Source organism: Halichoerus grypus, chromosome 3 (assembly GCF_964656455.1).
Source record: "Halichoerus grypus chromosome 3, mHalGry1.hap1.1, whole genome shotgun sequence".
NCBI lineage: Eukaryota > Metazoa > Chordata > Mammalia > Carnivora > Phocidae > Halichoerus > Halichoerus grypus.
Genome location: NC_135714.1, coordinates 173,679,146 through 173,706,771, shown reverse-complemented (window position 1 = coordinate 173,706,771; position 27,626 = coordinate 173,679,146). Strand labels below are relative to the sequence as shown.

Genomic DNA, 27,626 nt, shown 5'->3' with positions numbered 1-27,626 from the left:
GGCTCCCTCCCCTCCCCCACCCGCAGCAAGGGCTCTGGGGCCATTTGTTCTTCCCTGAGAAATTCCTCCTCCCTGACTTCGGGGAGCTGGCTGGCAAAGCCAGAGTGGAAAATCAGTGAAGCTAATAGTGTAGCAATGCAGACGCCAGAGCCAAGAACACAGCCCTGGAGTGGCTTTGCCGCACTTGCCCAGTGTGGTCCAGCAGACACGTGAGCGCTCCTCCTTCACATTCTCTCACAAGCCGGCCGAGCCCTGGGTCCTCCCTACCCCCACCCCGCTCAGTGCAGCTCCGGGAACACTGGCAAACACACCCTGTCAAAAGCACTCTAGCCTCCAGCCTCTGGGGAAGAGGACACGGGGCCGAGCGGATCCTCTGGGGAAACCTGGTAAGTAAGCACCCTGCAGATTTCGACTGACCTAAAAAATCCTCCACCCTTGTCCACAAGTGGGTCACCCAACACCTTTGGCTCCACGTCACTCCACTTGCCTCCTGGCAGGGGGTGAAGAAACTCCTCTTGACCATCCAGTGTGCATTCAAAGTAAACAGCTTCTTTTCACAAGAAGAAATTCTGGTGGGGGCAGATGGGGCAGAGGAGCGCCCCTGGACGTGTTCCCAGGACAGCCACCAGCCGCGGGTCCTCTGGCCACACTGATCTCTGCAGCCCATCTGAGGCTGGCAGTGGGAGACCCCCCGCTACCTATTTGCAGCTCCCCGTGCACCCAGGCTGAAATGCATACCCCTTGGGGCCCAAGACCGCTGTGGGACCCTCGGGGGGCGGCCTGGGGTGGCCAGGGCCCTACCACCTGAAGCCGGGGCCATGTCTCTGGCACTGCCTGTAGCGTCTCCCGCCGTGCGCGCAGGTTTCCGTGGAACACGGACAAAGCCTCGCTTTGTGGCTCCCGGCATCAGCACCAAGGGGGCTTGCAGCCAGAAATGGAAACGTGCGGCTTTTCCATTAAGTCTAACCTCTCCCCCTTCGACCGGCCACCAGACTCCTTCAAATCTGGGTAGGTGGGAGGAGCTGTAAAACCCCAGCCCATTAAATCGCTTATTAGTTGCAGGTTTCTGAGTATGCAGGCAAGTATTTTGGGACTGCAAGCCTCATACTGTCCCCCTTGACCAAGGGGTCTGGGGTGTTTAACCCATGTTCCAGGACTCCCACCCCCAATTGCAAGAAGCAGCCTCACAACCAGTTTTGGATTCAGCCATTCGCTTTTCCCAGTCTTATTCTAAAGGAGAGAAAAAGACACAGACACAACCCTTCTCAAGTTCAAAATGTCTTTCAAGTTGGTGCTTATCTTTCTAAAGGGGCATTCTGCCCCTCGGCCCACGACCCAGGTTCCATCCATCCATCCAACTCCCTCCCCTTCCTCAAGACTTGATCTGAAACAAGCTTTGCTTCTTTAAGATCCCAAACTAGAGAAAGGAAAGGAGAGGGCGGGACAGAGGGAGGCTGGTTTTCCTGGAACCCTTATTAAATCAACTTTCCAAGGACAGCCAGAAACTCCAGGCCCTCCCCACTCCCTCAGGAGCATTTGCAGACTGGGGGAGGGGCTCCCAACACACACACACACACACACACACACACACACACACACACACACTTACAGCAAGGCCTTTCTAAAGGGGAAAAGGCTCCCAACACACACACACTCTCTCTCTCTCTCTCTCTCTCTCTCACAGCAACGCCTTTCTAAAGGGGAAAAGCTCTCCATGGGAGCAGAGTTTTGGGTTTAAACTTTTGGACAAACCCTTTATACACAGATTATAGTCTTTTCTGAGGACAATAGCAGCATTATTATTTAATAATCAGCAGGGCCAAGACTATACGGTGATACTTTACATTTGTGAGGTACCTTATGGTTTACAAAGCACAGAGGCAGATTTTCCCTTGTGACTTCCCAGCAGTTCTCTGAAGACTGTGGGGCATGGGTTTTGCCATCACAAAGCTCAGGAGGGATAAGCTCTGTGAAGGGCCACCCTGCACCAGGGGACTTGTCCTCTGAGTGCAGTGGATTTCCACATCTGCATCCTAAGGCAACCCATGCCATGCAGGGAACGGCAAGGCCCTCCCCATGTGGTGTCTTCAGGACAAAGTACCCACAACTGCCATTTACTGCTCACAGACCATGCGCCAGGCACTGTTCTAAGAGCGTTGCATATACTCTTATTTGATAGCCACAAGGATCCTGGGAGCGGATGCTCATTAGCATTATATTTTATATACGTTCCATACAGAGGAACGTTCCCAAGGGTCAACAGCAAGAAGGGGTGCCAAAATCAAAACCAAGGCAACTGAGCAAACCTTAGGCCCATACAAGACTTATACACAGATATTCACAGGAGTTTTATTAATAAAAACCAAAACCATTAACCCAAATGGCCATCAACAGGTGAATGGCTACACATTTGCCACGTAATGCCATTATATGAAATTCTAGAAGAGGCAAACCTGGTCCATAGTGACCGTAAGTAGATCTGTGCAGCACTTGACTGAGTGCAAAGGGCAAGAGGGAAGTTGTGCAGGTGACGAAAATGTTCCCTCTCTGGACTGGGATAGTACTGACATCGGACGTTACGTTTATCAAAACACACTGAACCGTATCCTTAAAAATCAACGTTTTTTCCAGAACGTAAATTATACCTCAGTTAAGTTGATTAAAAAAAAAAAATGGTGGTCTAACTTCAGTCTTCACTGCTGCAGAGCCTCCCAATAGCCCCCTCAACCTCCCCTGTGCCCTCCCTGCCGCTCCTGGCCTATGCCTCCTCCACGTCAAGACCTTCAGGCTCCCGGTTCCACCCTCCATCACTGCCTGGCCTTCCTTCTCCGTCTGGATCCACTACCATGGCTTCCACGAACCTCACCCACCCCACCCTGAAATTCCTAGCCTTGTACGCTCGGCCATCTCCTTCCTGAGTACGGGTGCCCAGGCCTGAGACCCGCACCATTCACTCTCTCCACCCTCCATGTCTCAGGTGCAAAAGAGCTTGTTAGAGAAAGTTTAAAAGAAAAAAAAAAGTACTTTAGGGCCCATTGTAAATTCATATTCTCAAACCTCATCCAAGCCGTCCTGGCTTTTTGGACTCTTGTTATGGTCTACACTGTGGCTGATCCAAATCTCTACTCCCTACAAACCTCCTGCCCTAACTCATTCCTTTTACTCTGATGTCATTCTGTCTCTGTCTCTAGTCACCCAGAGTTGACAGCCAACCTACTGATTCTATTTCTGATTCTACAACAACCTATCTGATTCTACACCCATAGGTTCTATTTCTATAGTGTCTGCTAGTTTTCCTTCCTTTACAATCTCCTGCCCCACATCCTGGTTCCTCCCGCTAGCTGGACATTCAAAACAAACGTCTGTCTGGCAACTGTGGGAGCAGCCGTCCTAACTACCAAAACTTCACCTGTAGGTGCTTTATCTGAATGACCTCATTTCAGGCTTTATTATCGTCACCATTTTAAAGATGAGCAAACTAAGGCTTAGTGTGCTGGGGTAATGTGTCAAAGCAAGTAATGCAGATATGAAATGGCAGAGCAGGATTCAAACATAGATGTCTTCCTCCCATCCATCCAAATTCAACTGCCAGGCTGATTTTCTGCAAGCTCGATCACACCACTACCTGCTCAGAATTTTTTGAGATTCCAGTATAGTTTACTTTAGCAGGGTGTCCAGGCCTTCCATATGCTAACAGCCCAATTTCCCTAGGTGTTACTTCCCACCACCACCTGCTCACCAGGCAAGTCGTTCTGTATACACCTTATACATGCGGCCTCAGTACCCTCACTCATGCTAGTCTGCCTGGAATGCCCTTCATTCCTCTCTTCCAAACAAACCCCCACCTACCCCCTCTAGACCCATGCCAGCCGCTCTCTGCTCTCCTCTTCCTCTGCGTTCCCACTGTGTTGCTATGACTCCACTGTGTGGTCTAAACTCGGTCTACCTTGTACTTAGTTACCTCTGCACCTGCCTCCCTGACAATAAACTCCCTGTGGGTAGAGACGCTCTCTCCCACTTTGGGTCTCTGGCATGTTCTAGCTCAGATCTGACGTTCAGTTCCGTTACTGAAGGCAACGTTAATCTGCCTGCTCTAGTCAAGTGCACCTTCCAGAAAGTCTCATGTGCCCTCTCTATCACCATCCGAGTGGACAAATATGCTCACTCATGATTTATCATTCAATCGGGTCCTGACAGCTGAGACAGGTGGCCCTTTAGGCTCAGCCACTACGTCACGTGCTCACCTGAGTCTCTCACCCACTGCCCACCAACCTTCTCTATTGATGTGATCAGCCGCTGGGTCACAAGCCACACGACCCTTTGGCAGCAGTGAGTTCTCACAGAGGGTTCTCACAGACCCCTGAAAGTGTGTTGTACCTGTAATCTCCATGAAGTATTTTCACAACTCCAGTAAATCCCATGAGCAAGTCCTTCCCATTACTAATAATCTCTGAATTTCCAACAAGCCATAGATCTCCACCAGCGCCCATGCACCATAATGCTCCCTGGCTCTCCACTCTCCATCTACCTGAAATCCCTCCAGTGGTGCAGCTCCAAAGCAAACTGCTCAGCAGGCCTCCAAACAGACATGCTCGGACATGGTCAAGGAAGGAAAAATGGCACGCCCTTGGCCATGACTGTCAGCCCTCACAGAAGATGGGTCTCTGGAACAATTTTCAAGAAGCCAGACGTCTTTATCAAGCTCCCACATCTTTCAACATCCTCTGATCCAGGTTCTAAACAAACAAATTCATAGGTCACTTGTGCCCCATTTTATACATCATCTAGTTTAGGGAGCCAGCTCTTGGGTCCCAATCAGAAGTTCTTTTTCAGGAAGAGAAAAGCATAAACCCACCCTAAGCATGTCATCTCTGACAGATGGATGTCACCAGCCTTTGTGATCCCAACCTCTGCTGGAGTTGGGTGTGTTTATAGCCAGGCCCAAACCAGACCAGGTATTGTGGAAGCCTCTCAGTCAACACATGACTTCTGTCCTAGTGTGCTATGTTTCTGAGGCCCAGGAGGCCAGACTGGCCCCGCAGCCCACAGCTTACCTTGTTCAGGCAAGGTCGGGGCCGGCCTAGCAGTGCAGAGCGCGGCTGTGACCAGCACAGCCCAGAAGAGGAGACACTTCCAGCTCCACATCCCAGTTCTGCTGTTAGAGGTCGGTGACCAGGCTCCACACCTCCATGGAGACTCCGTCTTGAGCTTGATCTTCCTTTTCAAGCTGACTCTAGGGAAAAGAAACAACCAAACAGTTAGGAAGGTCTGCATGGGTGGTGGGGAGGCAAGGAGGAAAAGAAGTGAAAGCATGGCACATAGTCACCCTGTCCAGAAGGGTGCTGAAAGCAGTAACTTGCTTCTTAAGGCACAAAGGAGAGAACTGTGGTCCTGTCCCCAAATTGAATTCGGGGTTACAGGCCTTCATTAGACCAAACAGTGCTTCAATTCAGCTCTACAACTACTTCCTGAGCGTGGGCTACACGCAAGCCTTGTTGGGAAAATTGTCACGAAGTCCTCCAAGGCATAAGCCCCGAGATCGTGTGTGCTGGGAAAGTGAAGAGGCTCATGAAAGTCCCAAAGAGTTCTGCCACTTTGTGGGCCAGGGCTCCAGAGCATGGGGGGGGGGGGGTGGCTGCAGGAGGCCTGAGTGGGCTGGTGACTCTCCCAGGACAGACTGCACTTCCTCTAGGGCAGACCAGCCCTTTGGTGAGGGGTAAAGAAGGTGAAGAATTCTGGAACAAATCAAGGACTAGGAAACAGGAGCCAAGCACCCTGCTGACCCTCTTCGGACCTATGCAGCCAGGGAGCTGAAATAAGTGGTCTCTTGGGTTCTTTCTTTTGGTCTCTAAAACTACATGCATCACAGGGATCTCTGGTCCTATCAACTTCCCGTGCGGCTAGAACACAACTCTCCCCAACTTATAAAGGGCCTCAGAGTACAGAACCATGACGTGGATGCAGCCCTCCTCCCCAACACTGAAAGGTGACAGCTCATGTCCAGCGGAAATGAATCCAGAAGTAGAGCCAAAAAGGTCATACTGAAGAATCAAAGGTCCTTGCCAGGGCCCACTCAAAAAAGCACGGACTGCAGCCCTTTACCCTTCTGAGGTCTGGTGTGGTAATAACATTTAAAATAACCCCCGAGGGTCTTAAGGAACAGGATTGTTGCTGCTAAGCACTGACCAAATGATAAGACTTTTGGGGCCCTGTTTGGGCTAGGTAGGGGTGACATCTCCATCTTCCAGGTGGCTTTTGTCCGAAAGGCTCCAGGGAACCATCCAAGTTATTTAGAGAATCCATTTCCCCGGAACATGCCCTAATGTGGTCCTTCAGCCCTGCCTCCCCGGAGCCAGACAGGGCCCCTCGTGAGTCAGTCCCCATGAGTGAGTCAGTCCCGTTTGGCAAAAACCCCCCAGATTCTTGGCTTCGTTCACATGTGCTTGCCAGCGGGAGTATGCATGTGCCCCCGCTAGCTCCCTCCCAAGGCTTTACTACCATTTTTAATGATTTCAAATCACAGGAGAAATAAACATTTCTCTGTCAATTTTCTAAATTTAGGGAAGGGATTTGAAGAGACAGAATATTTACTGAATACCTGCTACGTGTCAAGCAGGTACTAGGTAAAATTTATACCTATAAATCTTCATTTCTTCCTCGCTATAACCTTGTGGGGGTAGGAATTATTAATTCCCCTTTAAGCAGTGGAGAAACCAAGCCTGCAAGCAGTCAAGTACTTTGCTCAAGGCCATGTAGCCGGTAGGCAAAAGCACCAGGACTCTCATCACCCGTTTTGAGGCAAAAGGACAGGGCGCAAGGAAGCAAATCGAGGTGCTGGAATCCGGCTCTATCTGGTGCAAGCTCGTTTTCTCCAAAGAACATCCCTGTGCCATAAAGAAACCAAGTAGACACGGACAGATCCAAGGTAACTCCAGAGATGGGAGTGCCTCAACTCCTCTGGTTGGGAGTAGACTCTTGGAAGCAGATCACAGATGTGCCAGCTAGGACACAGGAAGGGGCACGATCCGTGGCCCGGGACAGACGCGATGCTTGCTAGAGGACATCTCTAAACCACATTCCACATCTCACTATGTCCCCAAAATACCCCAAACCAAAGATGCAGGCCTGTCACCCAGAAAGGTACACCTAGCTAAAGAACCCAAGTCCCAGAGAAACTGCCAGGGTAATGAATGAATCTTCCGTATCCAGTGGGAAAAGGTGGTATCATCCCGAGGCGATTAGGCTGGCTTTCAATGTAACAGACAGGCAGCCTCCACCACCACTCAGCCACTCTGTCCCCCGAAAAGCCTTCCCACTTGCCCACAGCTGTGGGCTGGTTGCAGAATGTGCTCTCTCGGCTCTGCTAGCAGGGTACTTCAAACTAATCTGGCTGCTTCTCTCCAGCTCATCACCCTCCGAAAGGTGCAGAAGTCTCTTTCTCTCCTTCCCTCTGGGCCTCAAGGCTCACATTTGTAAAACAAAGGATGTCAAGAAAACCCAGCCTCCTAGCACCAGCTCCGGGAATGAGGTCAGTGGGCAGACAGGGCCCCACCCCACAAACCGACAGAAAACAGTGACCCAAACCACCAATCCACATACTGTCTGGGACCCTTGGAACTGCCACCTTCTCCTTCACCACACCTTCTCCTCCTCCTACTAATTAATGAATTCTTAAAATCCCGGAGGGACAGTCTCCTTCCTTCACTACTGGACAGATGTGACCTGTAGCCTTGCAGGTGTCCTAGGGAGCTTCCTCAGGGACCCTGCAGCTGGCTCCACGCTGAGCCTCTCCCATACCCAGCAGGTCTCCAGGGACTTGAAGCCCCACTCCACCTGGGCACAGAGGTCCTCACGGGGCACTGGCGGGGGGGAACACAACCTCTCTGCTTTCCCACTTGTCAGAGGAGGATGGCTGCTGAGCCTCCATCACAGGTGGTTAAGAGGATCAAATGGGCAGCATGGGTGAAAGTGCCTGCCCTCTCCTCTCTGAGTACTAATCCATGAAAGAATTATAAACATTGTGCTCTGAGTCACTCCTTGACAACACTCTCAGGAGGCTTTGGTAACTGGTGGCAGGAGGACTCGAACTTCCTACCTTTACAAAGATATTTCTCACTACCCATCTTCAAACCCTGTACTCTAGACCTAGGGGTCCCAGACAGTGGCCACTAGCCACTTGTGGCTACTGAGTTCTTGGAATGTGGCTAATGTGAATCAGGATGTGCTAGACATGGGACATACACACCAGACTTCGAAAACTTGGGTGTGAAAAAAAGAAGGTAAAGTAGCTCATCAATATTTTTTTATATTGGTTACATGTTCAAATGACAGCATTTTAGATGTATGGGGCTGAATCAAATAGATCATTAAAATCTCAACCAATTAATAAAAGTGAATTCCACCTGCTTTTTTACTTAATTTCAAAAAGTGGCTACTAGAAAATCTAAGATTACATGTGGCTCATGTTCTATTTCTATGGGACAGCATGACCTTAGGCAATCTCCATGTTCTGCCCTCTTCTTTGTCCTTCCTCCATCCTTAATGGGCCAAGCTTTCTTATTCTCCGAGTCCCACCCCAAATAAATAAATAAACAAACAAATTTAATTTAATTTAATTTTAAAAAGCTCCCTCTTCCACAAGTCTTTGGGCTTTCTCCCCGAGGCTCTCATTCCTCTGTGTTTCCTAAGCACCATGGGATCGCAAGCTCCTTAAGAAGCAGGGTCTGTGCCTGACTAACTTCCGCTAATACACTTAGCACCCACAATGTACACAGCAGATGCTGACCCATTTGTTAACTGGATGAATAAGTGAATGAAAGAAAGGCTGATTCAAAAGAAACTGATACAGATACTCTTGCAAATGAGACATCTTCTAAACATTTTGATTCTTCAGAATTGAGGAAGTCAACACCAAAACATTCATTTCTTTGGACAGGAATAAGACTTACTAATTTTTAAATTTTATTTTATTTTATTTTTTTTAAAAGATTTTATTTATTTATTTGACAGAGAGAGACACAGCGAGAGAGGGAATACAAGCAGGGGGAATGGGAGAGGGAGAAGCAGGCTTCCTGCGGAGCAGGGAGCCCGATGCGGGGCTCGATCCCAGGACCCTGGGATCATGACCTGAGCCGAAGGCAGACGCTTAACGACTGAGCCACCCAAGCGCCCCATTAATTTTTAAATTTTAAATCTTTGTTAAAAAAAAAAAAGAAAAAAGGTATCCAAATGTCCTCGGGAGTGAGGTGTACCAAAAAATAATAAATAAGTGAAACACCAACTGCTCCACCATACTCTGGGAAACGTTGCTCTTGAAGACAAAATGGACTGGTAGGCTACCACCCTTTTCGTGGAGTTGTTCACCCAGATGACAACTATTTACTTGGGGGGTGGGGACGACCAAATATATCTTCTTTAATTGCAAGGAGGAGTGGTGGTGAGGAGAGAATCTCTGCTTCAGGTCGATGCAACCTTAGGAGGGGGAAAGCAAATATCCTAGCCCAAGTCTGGTACTTAATCCTCTCTGGAAACACCAGAGTCTTCTCTAAAGCTCCACATCTGGACTCCCAGGAGTCCCTGGTGCGTTCAGACCTTGGACAAAGCTCTTAGAAAGCAAATGCAAGACAAATTTCCCAAGAGGAAATTAAACTCATCTCAAGGGATGAGGCTTTTTCAGAACAAGACATTGGAATCAATTCTACCTCCTTTGCCTCCAGCAGCAACAGGCTCAAACTTTCCCAGGAAGCTCTACCTAACAGCCATTTTGATGAAAAGATTTAAAAAATGGAGGCAAAGAAGAGCGTGTTTGGAGAAGCTGGCTGCTAACAGCCCAAGCCCACAGGAGCAAATCTCCTATTTTAGGAGCCCCTTTTCAGGACAACACCCCAAACACAAAGCATACAACTAAAAGCAAAAACCCATGGATTTTCCTTGGGTCACCATGGCTGGAGTCTGCCTACTCCATGTTCAACGCGCTCTACCTGCCCTCTGGAGTCCAACAGGGCTAAAGCCAGCTCAGGCGTAGGGATGCCTGGATGGACTCTAATCTCCCTCAAGACAGGTGGGACAATAATAGCATCTGCCACGCTCCTAACTCCATTTCTTCCTGTGCTTTTGCTTCACTTGCTATTCTTTTGGAACTTCCTAACATCCTTTATGGCCAGAGGCCAAAGGAAAAGAAGCACCCAAGGCTGTCTACTTTGGAACCAAAATTAGTGGTGCCCACTCTGGCCCAAATCCCACTCGTGAAAATGCCTACAAAATGGGCCTTTGGACAGGCACAGTAAAAGCAGGCAGTGAAAGCACACATGTCCAAGTGGCTCTCCACCCGGATGGCCCTCATTAAAAAGCTGACACTTGGTGATGACTAAGACTGAATGCAACAGATATTTCAAGGAGCTCGTCACTGATGCAGTACATAACCATCCCAGCTGGAGCCAGGCCCCAGCAACCTCCCCATCCCCAAACACCCTGTGCTCCTCTAGGGGTCAGCGGCAGCCCTGGAGCCTCTCCCAACCAACTGGAGGGAAATATGTAAACAAGTCATTAGAGAGGCAGGCTGTCAGGACAGACAGTGGGCAATGGCTCTCTCTTGGTCCCTGAAAGGAAGGGAGATGACCCAGGCTTGGGGGTAATTAGCTAGACCGAGACACGTCCCACGGGGCCCTGCTACTCAGCTTTTAAAGCCTCAGAGAGGAAACCGGGAGCCTGGGCCAACAGGGAAAATGGCCACTTTCTGCTAAACAGTCTCAAGGCTAAGGTTCTACAGTTTAGACAGGACTCCAAAAAAAGCGCTGGTCCGGAGGTGCAAAGGGCAGGGCACATCTGCGGAGGAAACAGTCACCTTAATTACCATGTCTAGAGAAAGTGCGATTTCATTACAGCCTCCAAAACTACCGCCCAAAGGAGGAAACCAGAGAAGTGTTTTCAATTTGAAAGAGACGGAAAAGAGAGGGTGAGGGCGACCAACTCTCCCCACCCTCCTGCAACTTTGGACCATAGGGTGCTTGCCTACCTCAAAGGATATTACAAAAAAAAAAAACAAACCCACACACACACAAAACCCACAAAACCCCTCAACAATCCAACGCTCGCTTTCAAATCTATAGCCGTTAAGAAGCAAAATGTCCCACTTTAGTTTCCAGGGGCTGCAGCCCACGTAAATCCTTTAACACGCACAGGGAGAGCCCCTGGCAGCAACGGCATCCGCCCCCCTCACATGCCCCCCGCAGCTGCGCCCCGGGCTCGCTCCAGGGAGGGTGGAAAAGGGACGCGTGACGCCACCACCGGGCGGCCAGAGACCCGACGGCGGGCTCCGGGCAGGGTCAGACGCTCGGGCTGCTCCAGCTACCACTGAAGGGACGGAAAAGGCAATGCTTTCGTTCCAGAAACTTCCGTCAGGGCCAGTTCTGGGTCAAACCCATGGCCAAAGAGGTCACCTCCAGCAGATGACCCGTTCGCAAGCGCCACCCCCCTAAAATCGTGGCCCCATCTCCTACCATGCCTTTTTCCGGCACAATCTAGAAAGCACCGCCCCCATCAGATCCTAAATAACTTGCGATCCAGGGTAACTTTCTTTTCTCCCCAAATCCCAACGCCTCATCTCCAAGTATCGGAAAATGTGAAAGAGGGAGGTGGGAAGGACAAGTTGAACAATCCCAGTTTTAATTTGGGTGAGGGGGAAGGGAGGGAAAGGGATGTTAATGTGGCTGCGGTGTGGGGTGAAACGGAACCAGATGCGGCTGCTACATCTGGAAAATGGGGGAAAAAAGTGTTGGGGGAGAAAGACACCGCAGTAATTTTTTTGGTGGGCCAACAGTTTCTGGGCCCAGAAAGGAGAAGCAAGCCTCACCACCGCCACCCCCTCCACCCCCGCCCGAAGGTGTCTGGCTGCCTTCATAGGATGTGTGTTAAATGAACTCCATCCACAATGTCAATAAATTCCTCTGCAAACGAGGGTTCCTCTGTTCCCAACCCCAAACATAACGGGAGGCGGGAGCGGGGTGGGCAGAGGGTCTGAGCCAGAGAAGCAACATGCAGCGCTGCCGAGTGAACCGCACCGGGCAAAACCCTCATCCCTTCCCCCACCTCCTAGAACCAGATTGGAACTGAACGTTCCCCTCCCTCCGACCCCATAATGGGGCTTAACATCACCCGCTGGGCGCCCTCCCTTCCACAAACTTCCGACCCTTTCGGAGATCGACTAAGTAGAAGATAACCCCCTCAGGAAAAGGGAATTCCTTTCTCGCTCTCCTGTATAGCAGATTCGGCCATTTGGTGACGACACCTCCTTAAAACCTATTCCAGGAGAAGCTAACCTACCCCTTCACTGCCTTCCCTCTTCATGCCCCTATCCACCCACCCCAACCTCGACCCCAGACTTTCCCGGAGGGGGAAAAGGACTTAGAAATACCCCGGGTTCTCAAAGCTACCTGCGGAATTGGGGTGAGTCCCCACTAGCGGACTAAAAAGAGATGGACTGGAATGCAACACACACACACACACAACCCCATCTCGCTGCCCACTCCCCCCTCCCTCCCCAGTTCGAGGAAACCGAGGGCCGCCGCCGCCTTCGCCCCGGCTCTGTCCCTCCCAGGACTCACCGCGGAGCCGCCGCCTCGCCAGCTCCCCGGCGCGAGTTGGCGGAAAAGTTGGGCGGCAGGAGGAGCGGCGGGACGAGCGCGGGGAGGGGGCGCAGAAGGCGACGCGAGCGGGGAGCTGGGAGGGGAGACAAAAGGGGGGCGCAAAGCGCTGGGGAGGGAATCGGGAGGTGGAGGGGGGCGGGTAACGAGTGGAAGGAGGCGCCGGACCCGACTGGGCTGCGGCGGGGGAAGCACGCAGCCGGGAGGCTCCGGCGCCGGGGGCCGCTCGGGACGCCAAGCCCGCCCCGGATCTGCGGGCGCCGCGGCTCTTACCTCACTCGGCGCTGCGGTTCCGCCTCTGGAGAGTCCGCCGTGGCGTGTGCGGGCGGGCGGGCGCCCGCGTCCCCAGGTCCGGCCCGCCGCCCCCGGGCTCCGCTGGGGTCCTGGCGGGGCCGCGAGAGTCCCGCGGCCGGCGCTCGACTCCCGGTGGCGCTCGGTGCTCAGCGCCTCCAGCCCGGGCGGGAACAATGGAGCCGAAGCTGGTGCCCCGGAGGCGGGGCGGGGGGGGGGGGAGGGCTCCCGTCCGCCGCCCGGGGTCTCCAGACCCTGTGGCCCCCCTCTCCGGAACCGGGCGGCGGCGCCTCACGCTTCTCGCAGACCGGGCTCCATCGCCCTGCGGGGACCCCGGCGCCACGGCGTGCCCGACTGCAGCACTAGGACGGTGCGCCCGCGGGGCGCTCCTCGGACCGGCGAAAAGTCCTCGGTCTCCGCGGCTTTTCCAGCTGCGGCGCGCGCTCGCGGCCGGGGAAGGCGAGGTCGCCGCAATGCGCTAAGCGGAGTCTCGGTCCAGTCGGGACGTTGCCGCCCAGCTGCGGGCACAGCCCGGGCTCCTCCGCGCGCTGCGGCTGGACCAGAGTTCGGGCTCCGGCTCGCCGCCGCCCGCTGCCCCGGCCGCCGCACCAGTGGCCGCAGGAGCGCTCCGAGCGCTGTGCGCCGGCGAGGCGCAAGGGCTCGCTCTCTCACTCGCACCCGCGCTAGTCCCACCCCCTCCTCCTCCCCCTGCTGCTGCCTGCTGGGCCTTGTAGTTCCCGGCCACGGCCCCCGAGAAGGGGGAGCGGGCTGAGCGGCGCGGCGCTCTGCCACTGCTTTCCTGCAGTCTGGTCTCCCTGGGCGCGCGTGCCCCCGCATCTGAGCCCCGCCAGGAGGGCGCCCGAATTTCAGGCGGTGGACACATGAGCGGTTTGGAGGGTGAGGTAGGGAGACGCTGTCGTCCCGAGTTTGTACGTGCTAGCACCGGCCTTGGAGTCGCACTGACTGTGTGCCTCGGAGAAATGATTCTTCTCGCTCTAAGTCTGTTTTCAAGAGGATAATAGTGCTTTTCATATAGAGTTGAGGATGAAGGGAGGGCCTGCCACATAGTTAACACTCAATGAATACAAGCTGTTTTTATTCATGAGACGGTCTACCCCCTCTTCAGATCCTTCCCTTGCATCTCACGGTTCCCCAGCCGCAGAGTTTAGGTTTTGTGGTCTATGGGAAGCGGGGCCCTGTGAATTCGGCAGCACCATTCTGGGCCTCCAGAAGTCTTCAACCTGCAGTGAATTTTAGGAAGCAAAAGAGTGAGTGGTGGGAGTTGGGCGTGTTGTTGGTTTGGAAATTAATCAGAACCCACCCGAGAGTACCCGAGGAAAAGGTTCGGTGAAACCTGAGGAAAAGTGGCTAAAATGCCCTTTCCTCTGGATCCCGCCACTATACTCTAGTGGTTCCCTAATCCAAATGCACATGAGTCCTCTGGGGAACTTGTAAAAAATACAAATTCTTGGACCTGCGCAGACCTAAGGTATCAGGCTGTGCCAGGACCAAGAGTCTATTTTTTCTGAGGCTCCCAGGGTGCCAGGTTGGCACCATTGGTAGGGTATGAAAGATACCTCCATTCTGGTCCCTTACTTATGAACTGTTTGATTTTGGACAAGTCATACATCTGAAAAAAATCAAGATTTTTTTTTTAACCTATCCCCGCCCCCCCCCCCCAGTTGAGACTCCCTCAAAGGATTGTCAATAAAATAATGGATGTCAGTGCACTAAAGTATTACACAAATAGAAGTCACTATGGAGGGGCCTCTGGGTGGCTTAGTTGGTTAAGCATCTGACTTCCGGCTCACGGTCAATCTCAGGGTTCTGAGATCGAGCCCCAGGTCAGGCTCTGTGGTCAGTGGGGAGTCTGGGATTCTCTCCCTCTGCCCCCCACCCCGCCTTGTGCTCTCTCTCTCTCAAATAAGCAAATAAAATCTTTTGTAAAAAGTCACTATGTAAGTGAAGGTAGGGCCTATACCTCATCGCCACCCCACAAACCCCTCAAGCTTGTGGAAGCTGGAATACTGAATGAGATTAGCCTCCCCTCTCAAATTTAAGGTTATGGTCTAAGTTATTTCTCTATTTGACCAGCAAGTGAAAGAATAGTGACCACCACAGTGTCATTCACATAGTAGGAGCTCAATAGCTGTTTATTGACTGAGCAGAATAAATACTCAATAAATGTTTGTTGAATGGTTGAGTAAATTAAAAACTAAATAAAAAGCAGGAAGTCACATATTTGCAGAATATATGAACTTCAGCCATGGTTATAGGGTTATTCCCCCTACAAGCCTAACCCCCTCATCTTTAAACCTTATAGCTCCTGATCAGGATATGTTTATCCTCCCATATAAGCTGCTTCCCCATTGGGCCTTCTTCATTTTTTCTAAGTAGGTTTTATGTCCAGTGTGGAGCCCAAATAGGGGGCTTGAACTCACGACCCTGAGTTTAAGACCTGAGCTGAGATCAAGAGTCTGATGCTTAACCAACTGAGCCACCCAGGCACTCCACGCCTTCCTCATTTCATTCCAGACATGTAAGAAGGCCAAACTCATGCACTTCTCCCTTAAAGAGGCCTTCCCTGCCACTCCCAGCCCTGACAGTCGCTGGAACTCTTCCAACCTTCTGGTCTATCCCATTGATCTGATACTTAACTTTGTTAGTCATCTTTTTTTTTTTTTTTAAACTCTTTCTCTCTAATTAGTTTCCAGACTATACCAGGGCAAGGACCCCATCTCTGTGACTAGCTCAGGACGCTGCTCAGGAGGTGTTTCGTATATATTTGTTGGTGGTGGGTTTGATGAGAGTAGCAACCCGGGTTACCAAAGGAGAAATGCAATTGGAGGGAACAGAACTGGGAAGTCAAGCCATGGAGAATCCAGTGTTTATGTTAACATCCAACGACTATTTTCCCCACTCTATTACTGAAAGGGAATATATCCCCCTTCCTCTCTCTGAGTCTTCTAAACAGGGGTTTTTCAATCCAGCGCTTTTATTCTTTGGATTTGGGAGCATTTTAGGAGTATCTTGAACCCAAAAGAGGAGACTGAAGGATGTGTCCTTGATTGAAACAGAATGATCTAAATGCCTGTCTGCTGCTGACCAAATTTCTCTATAGGTTTAGCAAGAAACCAAAATGAAAGCAAGCGGCCAACTTGATAGTTCTCCTTCCTCCAGTTCTCAAGGAAACAGCCAAAGAAAGCAGAATGGAGAAGGCGAGAAACCCAGAAAACGAATGGGCCATCCAGACCATGGACATGGCTCCAGAAAAATTGAGAGCTGGCTGCTTTCATCCTTCCAGTCCAACTCCCCTTCCGTGCTGCTCTCCCTGCACCGCCCCCCCCCCCAAATGCAGACCCTCCACATCGGGACAGACCCCAGGCCACTGAAGGGAGAGCGTCCCCAGGGCAGCCCCGAGCGGGGCTCCAGGCAACAGGGGTCAGCCGGCAGCTCTGCCTGCCCCTGTCCTGCTGGAGGACTCCTGGCACCTTGCCTCCCCACACAGAAATGTAATCTTCCCTCCGAGATAACAAAGAGCTGGGAGGGTCAGGGAGGATTTGTAGGCCCCTTGCCCGGGCAGCTAGATGTCTGAGGAGGAGACAAAGGCCCTCATGCTCGAGGACCTGATAACCAGTTGGGGGCCTGTTGCCTCCTGGATCTGTGGGAGGAGGGAAACGGTGCTGAATGAAGTGGAGGGAAACGGAGCTCTCCCCAAAGCCCCATCGGTTCTCTTTGTTTCGGAACACTGCAGAAAATCCCTTCCTTCTTCCTCCAGCTCCTTGTGGCCTCAGAGTTCTTCCGCGGGCAAGGGAACTCCTCTTCTTTCCCCAGCTCTCCCCTGCTCCATTCGAGAGAGTTTCGTTATCTTAGGGCTCAGCTGTTTCCACCAGGGATGAGCACCCCAGCTACACTGGGCTGGTGCTGCTGAGCTAACACCTCCCTGTTACAGAAGAAGTTAGGGGAGGCAGGCAACATCTATAGTGGGTCGAGGCTGGGCCAGAGAGCTGCTCCAGCCGGCTTTGGGAGTCCCTCAGACTGGAGGGAGCCAGCAGCGGCTCAGCTCCCAGGACTGGATGCAGGATGGGATCAGGAGGAGCGAAGAACCGTCTGGGTTTCTGCCTACAAAGTGGATGTTCACAGGTCCCTGGGAGCAGGTGGGCGGCCAAGCCTTTTGCCCCAGGCCCCTGGAGTTAGGGAGCAGCCATCAGTTACCATCTGGCTGCCATTTGGTGACCCCTGGCTGTTCTCAGCACAGCTTCAGCATATCAGGGAAGGGAGGGTCTTGTTTGGCTTGGTGTTTTTGTAAATAACATTTCACTCTCTCCTACCAACTGGGAGTGGGAAAGGGAATTTGCAGTAATGGTGGCTCAGCTTGCCTGGCCCTAATGCAACATTTATTCACTGAGCACTGGGGTGGGGAGGGGCATGGCTCATGTGTCAGGCCCTGTGCTAGGCACAGTGCATCCCAAGATGAGAGATGGGGGCACAGTCTCAGGGAGCACCCAGTCTTGTGGTGGAGACCTGACATTACAAGAAGTGCCATACCAGGGGTGCCTACAGGGTGTTTGGGAAGGAGAGATCAGGAAAGGAGACTGAGAACTCAGGGGATGTGATGCCTGAATCTTGAAAGATGACAAACAGCACCTGAAAATACACAAACTCATCTGGGATAATTGAGGAGGATAAGACTGGGAGAGTTTCGTTATCTTAGGGCTCAGCTGTTTCCACCAGGGATGAGCACCCCCGCTACATGGAGAGTACATGCAGAGGTGTTGAAGCTTCTATATTATCTTGCCCTGGAGGGATGAACTTGGCCTCTGGGATCAAATAGGTCTGGGTTTTGGTCCCAATTCTGCCACTTCTTTCTGGCTATGTGATCTTGGGCAAGTTCCTTACCTCCGTTCTGTTTCCTCAGCGGTGTAATGAGTGTAATGAAGAATAGCACCTGTTCTTCACAGAACTGTTGAAAGGATGAAACGAGATAATGCGTGTAGTGCACTTGGCACAGTGCCTGGCACATAGTATGTGCTCAATAAATGGGGGCCACTGGGGCTATAATTGAGCTCCAGAGCTTTCCTGTGGCTTAAGACACCTCTCTTGGAGCCCATTTTCCAGGTATCTTTGTGGTGTTACCACTACCCTCAGATTCTCTGTCCCCCAAGACCGACTGCAAAAAAGGATATATTTTCCCCCCCTAATCTTCCCCTTCCTTGCTGACCTCATAAGATAAGCAGCCCCTTTTGCTGTAGGTTTTACTGTGAAACAGGAAGAGAACAGCAAGAACACATATGTAAAAGCTAACCAAACTTATAAAACCTCAGCGATCCTAAGTGCATTAGTCTCTTGTCTAGCTCTCAGACTCCCTTCAGAATGCTCACTAAGAACCAGCTGGTCTTTTGTCCTCTGCTTTTCTTCTGAGCTCCCTAAAATCTTCCCTCTTTCTGACTCCAACTTACAAACCCTCTTCCAGTAAAAGCTGCTCATCCAAAGCACTGTGCTGGGGGACCGGAGAGGTGACGGGTGGGCAGTAGCAGAACAGTGGACAATTTGCATTTCTGAGGACTCCCCAGGAGTAAGAGGACCCGGTTCCTCAGGCCTCTGCCCTGCCTAGGGACAAAGATCAAAGTTGCAGGGTTAGACGGGGATATTTGAGGATTCAACTTTGAAGTGGATTCCATCCAAGGATATGCTAACAAAGTTGCAGATGACTTCTCCTGGGTTGTTAAGAACTTTTGGTGATATTGGAGTGGGTTGGGTCAGAGAGGAAGAGAATTTAAAAATAGACCGTGTTCCCCCAGATAGGTTAAAAAAGATAGATATGCATTTTAAAAGACTAGAAGATAAAGGTGTTTGTGAGGGTGTGGGAAAAACAAGCAGCACTGTTGGTAGGAGTGCTGATTGATAGCCTCTTTGGGGGTCATTTGATAATGTTTATCAACATTTAATCAGTATATGTTTTACATACTCTTTGACTCGGTAATTCTTCTGGGAATTGAGTAGATAGATGTCCTTGCATATGTATACAAAGACCATATATATATATATATATATATATATATATACCTCATACATACAAAGATAATCTTTGCAGTATTATTTGTGACTACAAAACACTGAAAACAATGTACATGTCTACCATGTGACTGTTCCATAAGGGACTTGGTAAAATAAATCAAATGCAAAATTGCACATCTGTTAAAAGGAATAAGATGAAAAAAAAAAGGAAAGATGGATTTATAAGTACTTATATGGTGGGGAAAGAGCAAGAAGCTCTGTATTGTGTATATGAGAGATCACTTACCGGGCACCTGGCTGGCTCAGTCGGTAGAGCTTGCAACTCTTGACCTCAGGGTTGTGAGTCCAAGCCCCATGTTGAGTGTGGAGCCTACTTAAAATTAAAAAATAAAATATATTTCTTAAAAAAGAGATCACTTGTGGAAAAAAACATGGGCACACACATACACTTCCATATGCAGACACTTACACACATATATGCTTATCTATATGTAGATTACCTAGAAGGAAACACACACATACACAGCTGGTAAACTGAATGACTAGGAGTTCAAGGGGTAGGAAGTGGACTTTTAGACTAAGCCCTTTGGCACTATCTAAAAATTTCATCGTGTACCTAGACTTTTCCTCCCTAACTGAATTTCATTATTCTGTTTTAAACAAAGCAAAGGTCTATTAATTAAACTGTTAATAGTGGTTTTCATAGGGCGCCTGGGTGGCTCGGTCGGTTAAGCGTCTGCCTTCAGGGTCCTGGGATTAAGATCCTCATCGGGTTCCCGGCTTAGCAGGCAGTCTGCTTCTCCCTCTCCCTCTGCCCCTCTCCCTGTCTCCCTGCTTGTGTGCTCTCTCTCTCTCTCAAATAAATAAAATCTTTAAAAAAAAGGAAAAAAAGTAGTGGTTTTCTTTGGGATGTGATTACAGGAGGCTTACGCTTTTTTACATAACTTTGTATCATTTGAATTTTTCGCAAAGAGCATGTTCACAGAGTTATCTGTATCGCTGAGTGGGTCGTGTTCTGGGTGTGAGTAGCTCAGGGCTGGTATTCCGTGTGCTACTGCAGACTTCCATCTGCCCAAAGGAAGTGGTACCTTCTTCCAGCTTGCTCAAAGGCACCCTGGTCCTGACCATGTACTACTATGATCAGCAGAATAACAACAACGTATTTAGAACAAGCAAACATACAGTGAGTGATATAATTTTATCTTTGGGCGAAAAGAGAGATCATGGAGAACTGCTCTGCTAGGTGCAAGTCCACTTGGACAACAGTTTTTGTTTTTTTTAAATATTTATTTCATTATTTGAGAGAAAGAGAGAGAGAGAGCAAGTGCCGGGGGTAGGGGCAGAGGGAGAGGGAGAGAGGGTCCCGAGCAGATTCTGTGCTGAGCATGGAACCCAATGTGGGGCTGTCTCACAACCATGAGATCACGACCTGAGCAGAAACCAAGAGTTGGATCAGGGTCCTGCATCGAGCCCTGCGTCAGGCTTCCTGCTCAGTGGGGAGTCTGCTTCTCTGTCTCCCTCTGCCCCTCTCCCCTGCTCGTGCTCTCTCTCTCAAATGAATAAATAAGATCTTTAAAAAAAATTATTTTTCTTTTGTCTTTCTTTTTTTTTTTAAAGTAATCTCTACACCCAAGGTGGGGCTCAAACTAATGTCCCCATGATCGAGTCATATGCTCTACTGACTGAGCCAGCCAGGCGCCCCCCATTTGGACAATATTTAAGCAGCCACTCTCGGGCCTTCACAAGACAGAGAGGGAGACAAACCATAAGAGACTCTTAACTCTAGGAAACAAACTGAGGTGAGGTGGGTGGGGGGGATGGGGTAACTGGATGATGGGCATTAAGGAGGGCACTTGATGGAATGAGCACTGGGTGTTATATTCAACTGGTGAATCACTAAATTCTACCTCTGAAACTAATAATACACTATATGTTAATTAAATTGAATTAAAAAAATAAATAAAACAAAGAATTGCGAAGGCCGGGAAAAAAAAGATATCCCTATTCCTCACTCATAGTGGCCCCAAGCCCAGCCACCCTGCAGAACGGCCCCTCATTTAAGGAGAGAGAGAGAGAGACAACATGGAAGCTGATCTTCGGAAACCTCAGATGATTGGATAATGCTTTGGGTTCAGGAAGGGCTGGCGATTCCTCTGACTATTAGTCTTTCTGAACCTGCTTTCCTCCATGCCAGCCAATGCAGAGCCCGTGCAAGACACCTGTGTGAGGCCCACCTGAGTCAGGAGCCCAGCCCTCTCCCATAATGCCCTGTAGCCCATACGTGGCTTTGGGCAGCAGCTGAAGCGGGGTGGTCAATAGGCATTTCCTTGCTAAGTCATGTGGGGTGGATTTCTTTTTCTTTTTCTTTTTTTAGGTTTTATTTTTAAGTAACTTCACCAATGTGGGGCTCAAACCCACAACCCCAAGATCAAGAGTAGTATGCTCCATTGACTGAGCCCCCCAGGTGTCCCAGTTGGGGTGGATTTCTGAGGTCTATCTAAAAAGCAATTTGGATAGGTGCTGGGTCTTCTTAAGTCCTTCCAGGAAGTTTCTTACTCAGGCTAGAGAGAGGCTAATAATTCACTGTTGTGTTTCTAAAGCCACTTGTTTGACTCCGATAGGTTTCTAAACATGTGAGCTTATTTTCTAAGAAGCATTAGCTGTGTTAGATTTGACCTCTCTGCTGGAGGCTTTTTTTTTTTTTAATGTTTTGTTTTTAGGTTACAATAGCTAATATTTAATGAATGTTTGATGTGAGCAGGCACCTTGCTTTTACACAGCTCATCTCATTTAAACCTCACAACAATGAGGTAGACACAATTGTTAGGTCCCATTTCACAGGTGAGCAAACTGAGGCTTAGAGGGAGTCAATAGACCCACAAGTGGTCAGTTAAGGAAGCAAGGCTGCAAATCCAGACAATCTGATTCCAGAGCCTTCATTGCCGGCTATTTCACTTTGGGAGAAGAGGCTGTTCTTGATTAACAGTGTCTCCAGAAGGGAATTTAAAACCGCTCTTCCTTTAAAAATTCAATCATAAAAAAAAAAATCTTTAAACCACACCAAACAGAATTGTAACAGTTTGAGCATGTGTTTTAAAGAGAACTTGTTACTAATCTGCTTGATTGTTACTAATCTGCTTGATTCAATAGGGGTGCCATTTTTCTAAAACAGTTCGGCCTTGTAGGATGTTGTGACTGTGTGTGTGTGTGTGTTTAAGGAGGGGGTGGTAGGAAAAAAGAGCTGCAATCTGACACCTGTGGGCCCAAGTCTCAGTGTCACTTGGGGATGTCACTAGGTTTCAGAATCACTCTGCTCAAGTTCAACTGGTCCTGTGGAGGTGTTGTGCAGGAATTAGGAGTTGAGGCTGAAGCAGGGGCTAGTGAAAAACATGGAAGACATTTTTAAGGAGACTCAACTCAGCCAGTGCTGAGACTGTATTTTAAGTAACCATATCTCTGTTATGAATAGGCCCACAGAGAGTTAAGATGGAAAGACTCTTTCAAATCAAATGTGCTTTCTGCTAGGTATGTTTTAAGTTTATTTTTCATTTTCATCTTTTTCCATACCCCCCACCCCTGCCCACTTAAAATTCCATCTCCTTCTGCCTTTCAAAGTTTTGAGGAGCAAGGGGCAGTATTCTGATGAGAGGAATGGCTTGATTTTTTACTTCGCTGCCAGCTTAGCCTTACCAAGAAACTTGTTTGGCTGTGGCGTTCCCTCACCTCTATAAAAGGTCTCAGAAGCACCCCCCGGCCCCTGCCTCCTACTTTTCCAGGAGTCTAATTCCGGTCCCTGGCTGTCCAAGTAGAACTGTGCTTCATACTATGACTCCAAACCAAGGTTTTCTTTTCTTTTTTTTTTTTTTTAAAGATTTTATTTATTTATTCATGAGAGACAGAGAGAGAGAGAGAGAGAGGCAGAGGGAGAAGCAGACTCCCAAGGAGCAGGGAGCCCGATGTGGGACTCGATCCCAGGACCCTGAGATCATGACCTGAGCCGAAGGCAGACGCTTAACCATCTGAGCCACCCAGGCGCCCCAAACCAAGGTTTTCAATGCAGTAAGCAGGGGGCACCTGGGTGGCTCAGTCAGTTAGGGGTCCAACTCTTGATCTCAGCTCAGGTCTTGATCTCAAGGTCCTGAGTTCAAGCTCTGCCTACTTAAAAAAATAAGTGCAGGAAGCATGATTAAAACAACCAGAGCGAGGGGCGCCTGGGTGGCTCAGTCATTAGGGGTCTGCCTTTGGCTCAGGTTGTGATCCCAGGTGGGATCGAGCCCCACATCAGGCTCCCTGCTCAGCAGGAAGCCTGCTTCTCCCTCTCCCACTCCCCCTGCTTGTGTTCCCTCTCTCTCTGTGTCTCTCTCTGTCAAATAAATAAATAAAATCTTTTTTAAAAAACTTAAAAAAAAACCCAGAATGTTTGTTGTGGCAAAAAGTTGAATATTGGGGGGCAGGCAGGAAGAGAACAATTCAGGAAGACAAGGGCTCAGCTCCTACTTTGTGTCCCTGTCTGTCTCTAAGCCTGTCCCTCCACAGCAGCACCCTGGCCATCAGCACTGGGGCTACAAAGTCCTCTCCTGCCGGCTTAGGGGAGACTCGGACAGACTCGCTGATGCGGCCTCAGGTGGGACTTCTTCCTTCCTGCTTTTATGTTGACGCTCCGGGAAGGGAGCCAGGACATTTGACAGTGTTTGTTTCTGCAGATTCTCCTCCACAACCTTCTCTGCCTTCCAGATCAGATGATCGCGTATTGGTGGCAGCAAGAACCAGAGTATGGATGACAGAAAAGGAATTGCTGGGAACCCATGGGACCACAAATGCACACCCGACTTTGTCCAGATGGTGGGTTGTGTTGCCCCTGGCCCTGATTGAAGGCACTTTGTTCTGGGACTGCTGAGCAGTCATGCCCTCTGCCTGCCCTCCTTTTCCTGTTTCTGCTTCAGGTGGCCTTTTATTTCAGCTCTAAAGCCTGTTGGAGGATCTAAATGAGACTTTCTCTAGCCTTGATAAAAAATACAGAATAAGCAGAGACCTCCTTAGCCTTTTGCTTCACTGACTTTCCAGTATTTCCCTGGGGCTAGGTAAGCATTGGTCTGTCCAGCCGGTGAATTTTTAATTTTGTCACCTTGGCAAGGTTAGCCGCCTCTCTGGGCCTCAACTTCCTCAACTGTAAAATGGATGTATAGGGTTGTGAGGACGTAAAAACCAATCCATCTAAAGCCCTGTGCTTGGCACCCAACGCACAGTAGGTGCTCAATGTGGACTGTCTTTACCTGAGTTACTGTACAGTGTGCCGGGAGTCACCAAGGGGCAAGAAGGCCTGAACAATGCTCTAGCTTAAATTTCAGGCATTTGGGAGGTGCGTAGCAGGCTTGCAACCCCACTGAGCAATTCTAAGGCTATCACTCAGATTTAACCCAGTTTGGGTTTAAAGATGCGGGGCTTGGGGGTGGGTGGGTGGTTCCTGCTTCCTTTACCCTCCTTATGCTCACTTGCCACCATTGATGGTCATCATCTGCCCCCATACCCACTCAGCATTTCATCCTGAAATACACTCACTGCACCCAGGCAGGTTTATGAAGACAGATATCAAAGAAAGTGATTGAGGCAGAGAAAAAATGGTGAGCAATCAGGGGTAGTGAAACAGATTGGTGATTCTCAAATTCCTTTTTCTCAATAAACTCCTTGGCAGTCTCTCTCTCTCTCTCTCTGGCTTCAGATTGTCCTCTTTGTGCCTCACAGCCAGGTTTTAAATGAATGATGTAAAGCTAAAGATTTATGGAGTGTCCACAATGCTCCTGCCCTCTCCCTCACCTCTCTCCTCCCGGACAGAACCTGCTGCTCGTCTCCTTTCAGAAGACCCCTTTCAGTCCCTCCTCAACTGCATTATCCTTCTCTAGGGAATCTACTAGCGAACTAAGGAGAACCCTCAGTATTTCCTGACCACGTTTTGTAAAACACAGAGCCCCATAATCCCCATTCATCAGGGCTGATTTTTTCCACAGCTCTGGTTCCTAAGAGGTGGGGTGGGGGTGGGGAGTGCAGGCTAAGGGGTGAATGGTGAAGAAAAGGCAGAGGTGGCAGAGGCTGACCCTCCCCAGCAGTGGGGCTTCTTACAGACCCATTGGCAGCCCCAAGCTGGCCAGCCAGGCTGTAGGTGCCTTCCCCTAGGAGATACCCTAAATGGGACCTCATGCCCATGGCCGAGTCAGACATGACAGCACATGGCCCCTTTTGCTGCGAATCGAGGAAGTGAGAGCAGGAGAGTAAATGTACCCCCCTGTGCAACTTCTGGATCAGACCTCTCCAATTCTTAATGGCAGAGAAAAGCCATCTTGCTGGTGCCTGGGAACTTTAAAATAACTTGGGGGGACCAGCAGTACTTATAATGAACTTACATTATAGGTGCTTTTTATTTTCAATCACTAAAGCTCACTGACTCTCCCACACTCCCAGCTGCAGGGAAAGCATGCTTTAAGAGCAGTCTCCTTGGGGTTTGGGGTGGTAGGGAAGGGGGATGGGGTGCATGCCTGGAGGAATAGCTGTTCAGCTATGAGATCTAGGAGTAGGGTGGCCACATGTCATAGGGAAGGGTGATTTTGTGTCTAAGAAGGTGTGATAGAAAGGACGGAGTTCTGAGGGGTGCAGAGCAGGAAGAAGTCCAAAGGGAACAGGAGAATTGAAGTAGTTAAAAGATAAAGATGACAAGGAAGAAATGAAGAGAGGGCCGTGGAGTACCTGGGTGGCTCAGTAGGGTTTAGTGTCTGCCTTTAGCTCAGGTCATGATCCCAGGGTCTTGGGATCGAGTCCTGCATCGAGCTCGCTGCTCAGCGGGGAGCCTGCTTCTCTCTCTCTCTCTCTCACTCACTTGCTCTCTCTCAAATTAATAAAATAAAATAAAATAAACAATACTATTTAAAAAAAAAAAAAAAGGAAGAGAGGGACAAGAAATGCAGGAGGAGAATGAGAGAGGAGGTTGCTGCCCAGACACTGCTGAGAAGAGAGAGACCCATTCAGGGAGCCTCTGCCACTTGGCCATTGTGGGATTCCAGAAGGGACTCATTAGGGCCTGTCACATGGGCTGCATTGTCTCCAGACAACAGTTCTGCCAGACGATCCCAGCGCGGTCTGTGTAGCCAGGGCATCTGTCCGTCTGCTGGGCTCAGGCTCCTGGGGCTGTGGGGGGAGCTTCTCCCCGAATTGTCTGTTACTGAATGGCAGCCCCAGAGCAGAGCAGCCCCCTCGCCCCTGGCTGATGGGACGCTAAATTCCAGAGCCTGTCGCCTCCTTGGGGTGGTGGGTCTATTAAAACTGTTCACGTAGAACTGATTTCATTTGTGTAGACCCTAGAATCTCTGGACCTCAGAGTACAGAAATTAAATCAGGGGCCTATCAATGGAAAGACTTTCTGTACTCTTGCAGCAACAGGTGTCCAAGATGAGCAAGATGCAGCTCTCCCCCTGAGTGACTTACTGCTTCCAGTGGAGGAGAGGAGTCATCTCTCAAATTGCTGCCTCCAGCACCCCACCAGGACCCACCACAGTGACAGAGCCTCCAGGGGAAGCTTCCTGGAGGCTCTGTCCTCCAGGAAGAGGAAACCCTCTTTGCGCCTCAGGAGACAAGGGGAAATTGGTGGCTAAAGGAGAATGAGATCTTGCAGTGCATGTGTCAGGGATCACCGGCTCAGAGAGTGTCCGGCACACTCTCAAGCATCGCTAAGCTTCAGGCTGTGGACACCATCAAGCATGGGTCAAAGGGAGGGTAGGTAATTTGCCCAGTTGGGGTTCTAATCGTGGACTCTTAGAAGCTAGGAAGCTCCTCTGGGGTCACCTATGAGTTCCCAAATTCTGGAATTGGTTTCCCTCTGTGATGAAGCTCTCAACAATCTGCAATGAAATAAGAACAGTAAGATCGTGGAGTGGGTTTTTCTGTATTTCTCTAAAGGACTCTCCTTAGTATTCTCAGATTGTGTCTCTACACCTTTTTTAGTACTGGAATGTGCTTTCTTTTTAAGGTGAGAGTAGATGGTGATGTTTAAAAAATATTCTTATTGGGTAATATAGAGTTTTAGTCAACTTTGAGTCAACTGGACTCATCCAAAGTTTTAAGACTCATTTGCTCAGATCCAACCCCTTCCTCAGGTCGGTAAGAAAACGGAGGTCCTACAAGCTCAAAGGACTTCTCCAAGGTCATGTGGCAGGTAAGCAGCCTCTGCCCTGCTGGGCCTGTTTTCCTCATGTTCCCCACTGTAGGGATTTTGTGCAAAAGGGCCCATGGCACGCGGGAGGAACGCTGTGTGGTCCCTGGAAGTGCCATGGCCTCCTTCCGTCAAATCTCCCCCTCTCTCTTTGGGTCTGGTACGGGGAGCCCAGTCCTTCTCTTCTAACCCGCTGCCACAGACCCTGGCTCCCCACATATGCTCCTTTGCAGTGTGCACCTTGCCTCCCCTTACAAACAGGACAGCCGCCTGGCACTCCCCTTCATGACCGCTGAGAGCTGGCCTCCTCCACAAAGTCACCCCTGAGAAGGAGAAACGAAACTCGAACTCAGCAGTGCTCCCAGGTCCGACCTGCATTAGATGTGCTTTGTGCCACGCTCACTGGCTCATAAATTCTGTATTTATGTGGCTTAGCTTTGTGCTCACCTGATCTAAATTAAACTTCCTGAGGGAAAAAA

At 50.0% G+C, this 27,626-nt stretch overlaps 1 protein-coding gene and 1 long non-coding RNA gene across 15 annotated transcripts in view; one reads left to right on the top strand and one right to left on the bottom strand.

The window, feature by feature from the left end:
- FGFR1 (fibroblast growth factor receptor 1) overlaps nucleotides 1-13,590 on the bottom strand; it is a 47,501-nt gene extending 33,911 nt beyond the window's left edge. For 4 of the 10 annotated variants that reach the window (XM_036109883.2, XM_036109888.2, XM_036109886.2 and 1 more), the window contains exons 1-2: nucleotides 12,915-13,590; nucleotides 5,055-5,233 (exon numbers count right to left, since the gene is read on the bottom strand). In XM_036109883.2, the coding sequence (XP_035965776.1) occupies nucleotides 5,055-5,145 (91 nt within the window). In that variant the 5' untranslated portion in view covers nucleotides 5,146-5,233; nucleotides 12,915-13,590. Of the gene's footprint in view, nucleotides 1-4,528; nucleotides 4,640-5,054; nucleotides 5,234-12,602; nucleotides 12,728-12,914 lie in introns of those variants that run through there. The other 6 variants (XM_036109892.2, XM_036109895.2, XM_036109896.2 and 3 more) reach the window with 4 other exon arrangements.
- Nucleotides 226-27,626, top strand: LOC144381414 (uncharacterized). Of its 5 annotated transcripts, none has more exons than XR_013446623.1 (4): nucleotides 226-386; nucleotides 23,685-23,792; nucleotides 27,092-27,150; nucleotides 27,409-27,626. It is a non-coding gene; the product is annotated as an uncharacterized LOC144381414 (long non-coding RNA). The 5 variants fall into 5 exon arrangements; XR_013446626.1 differs by having other exon boundaries at nucleotides 27,381-27,626; XR_013446624.1 differs by having other exon boundaries at nucleotides 23,654-23,792.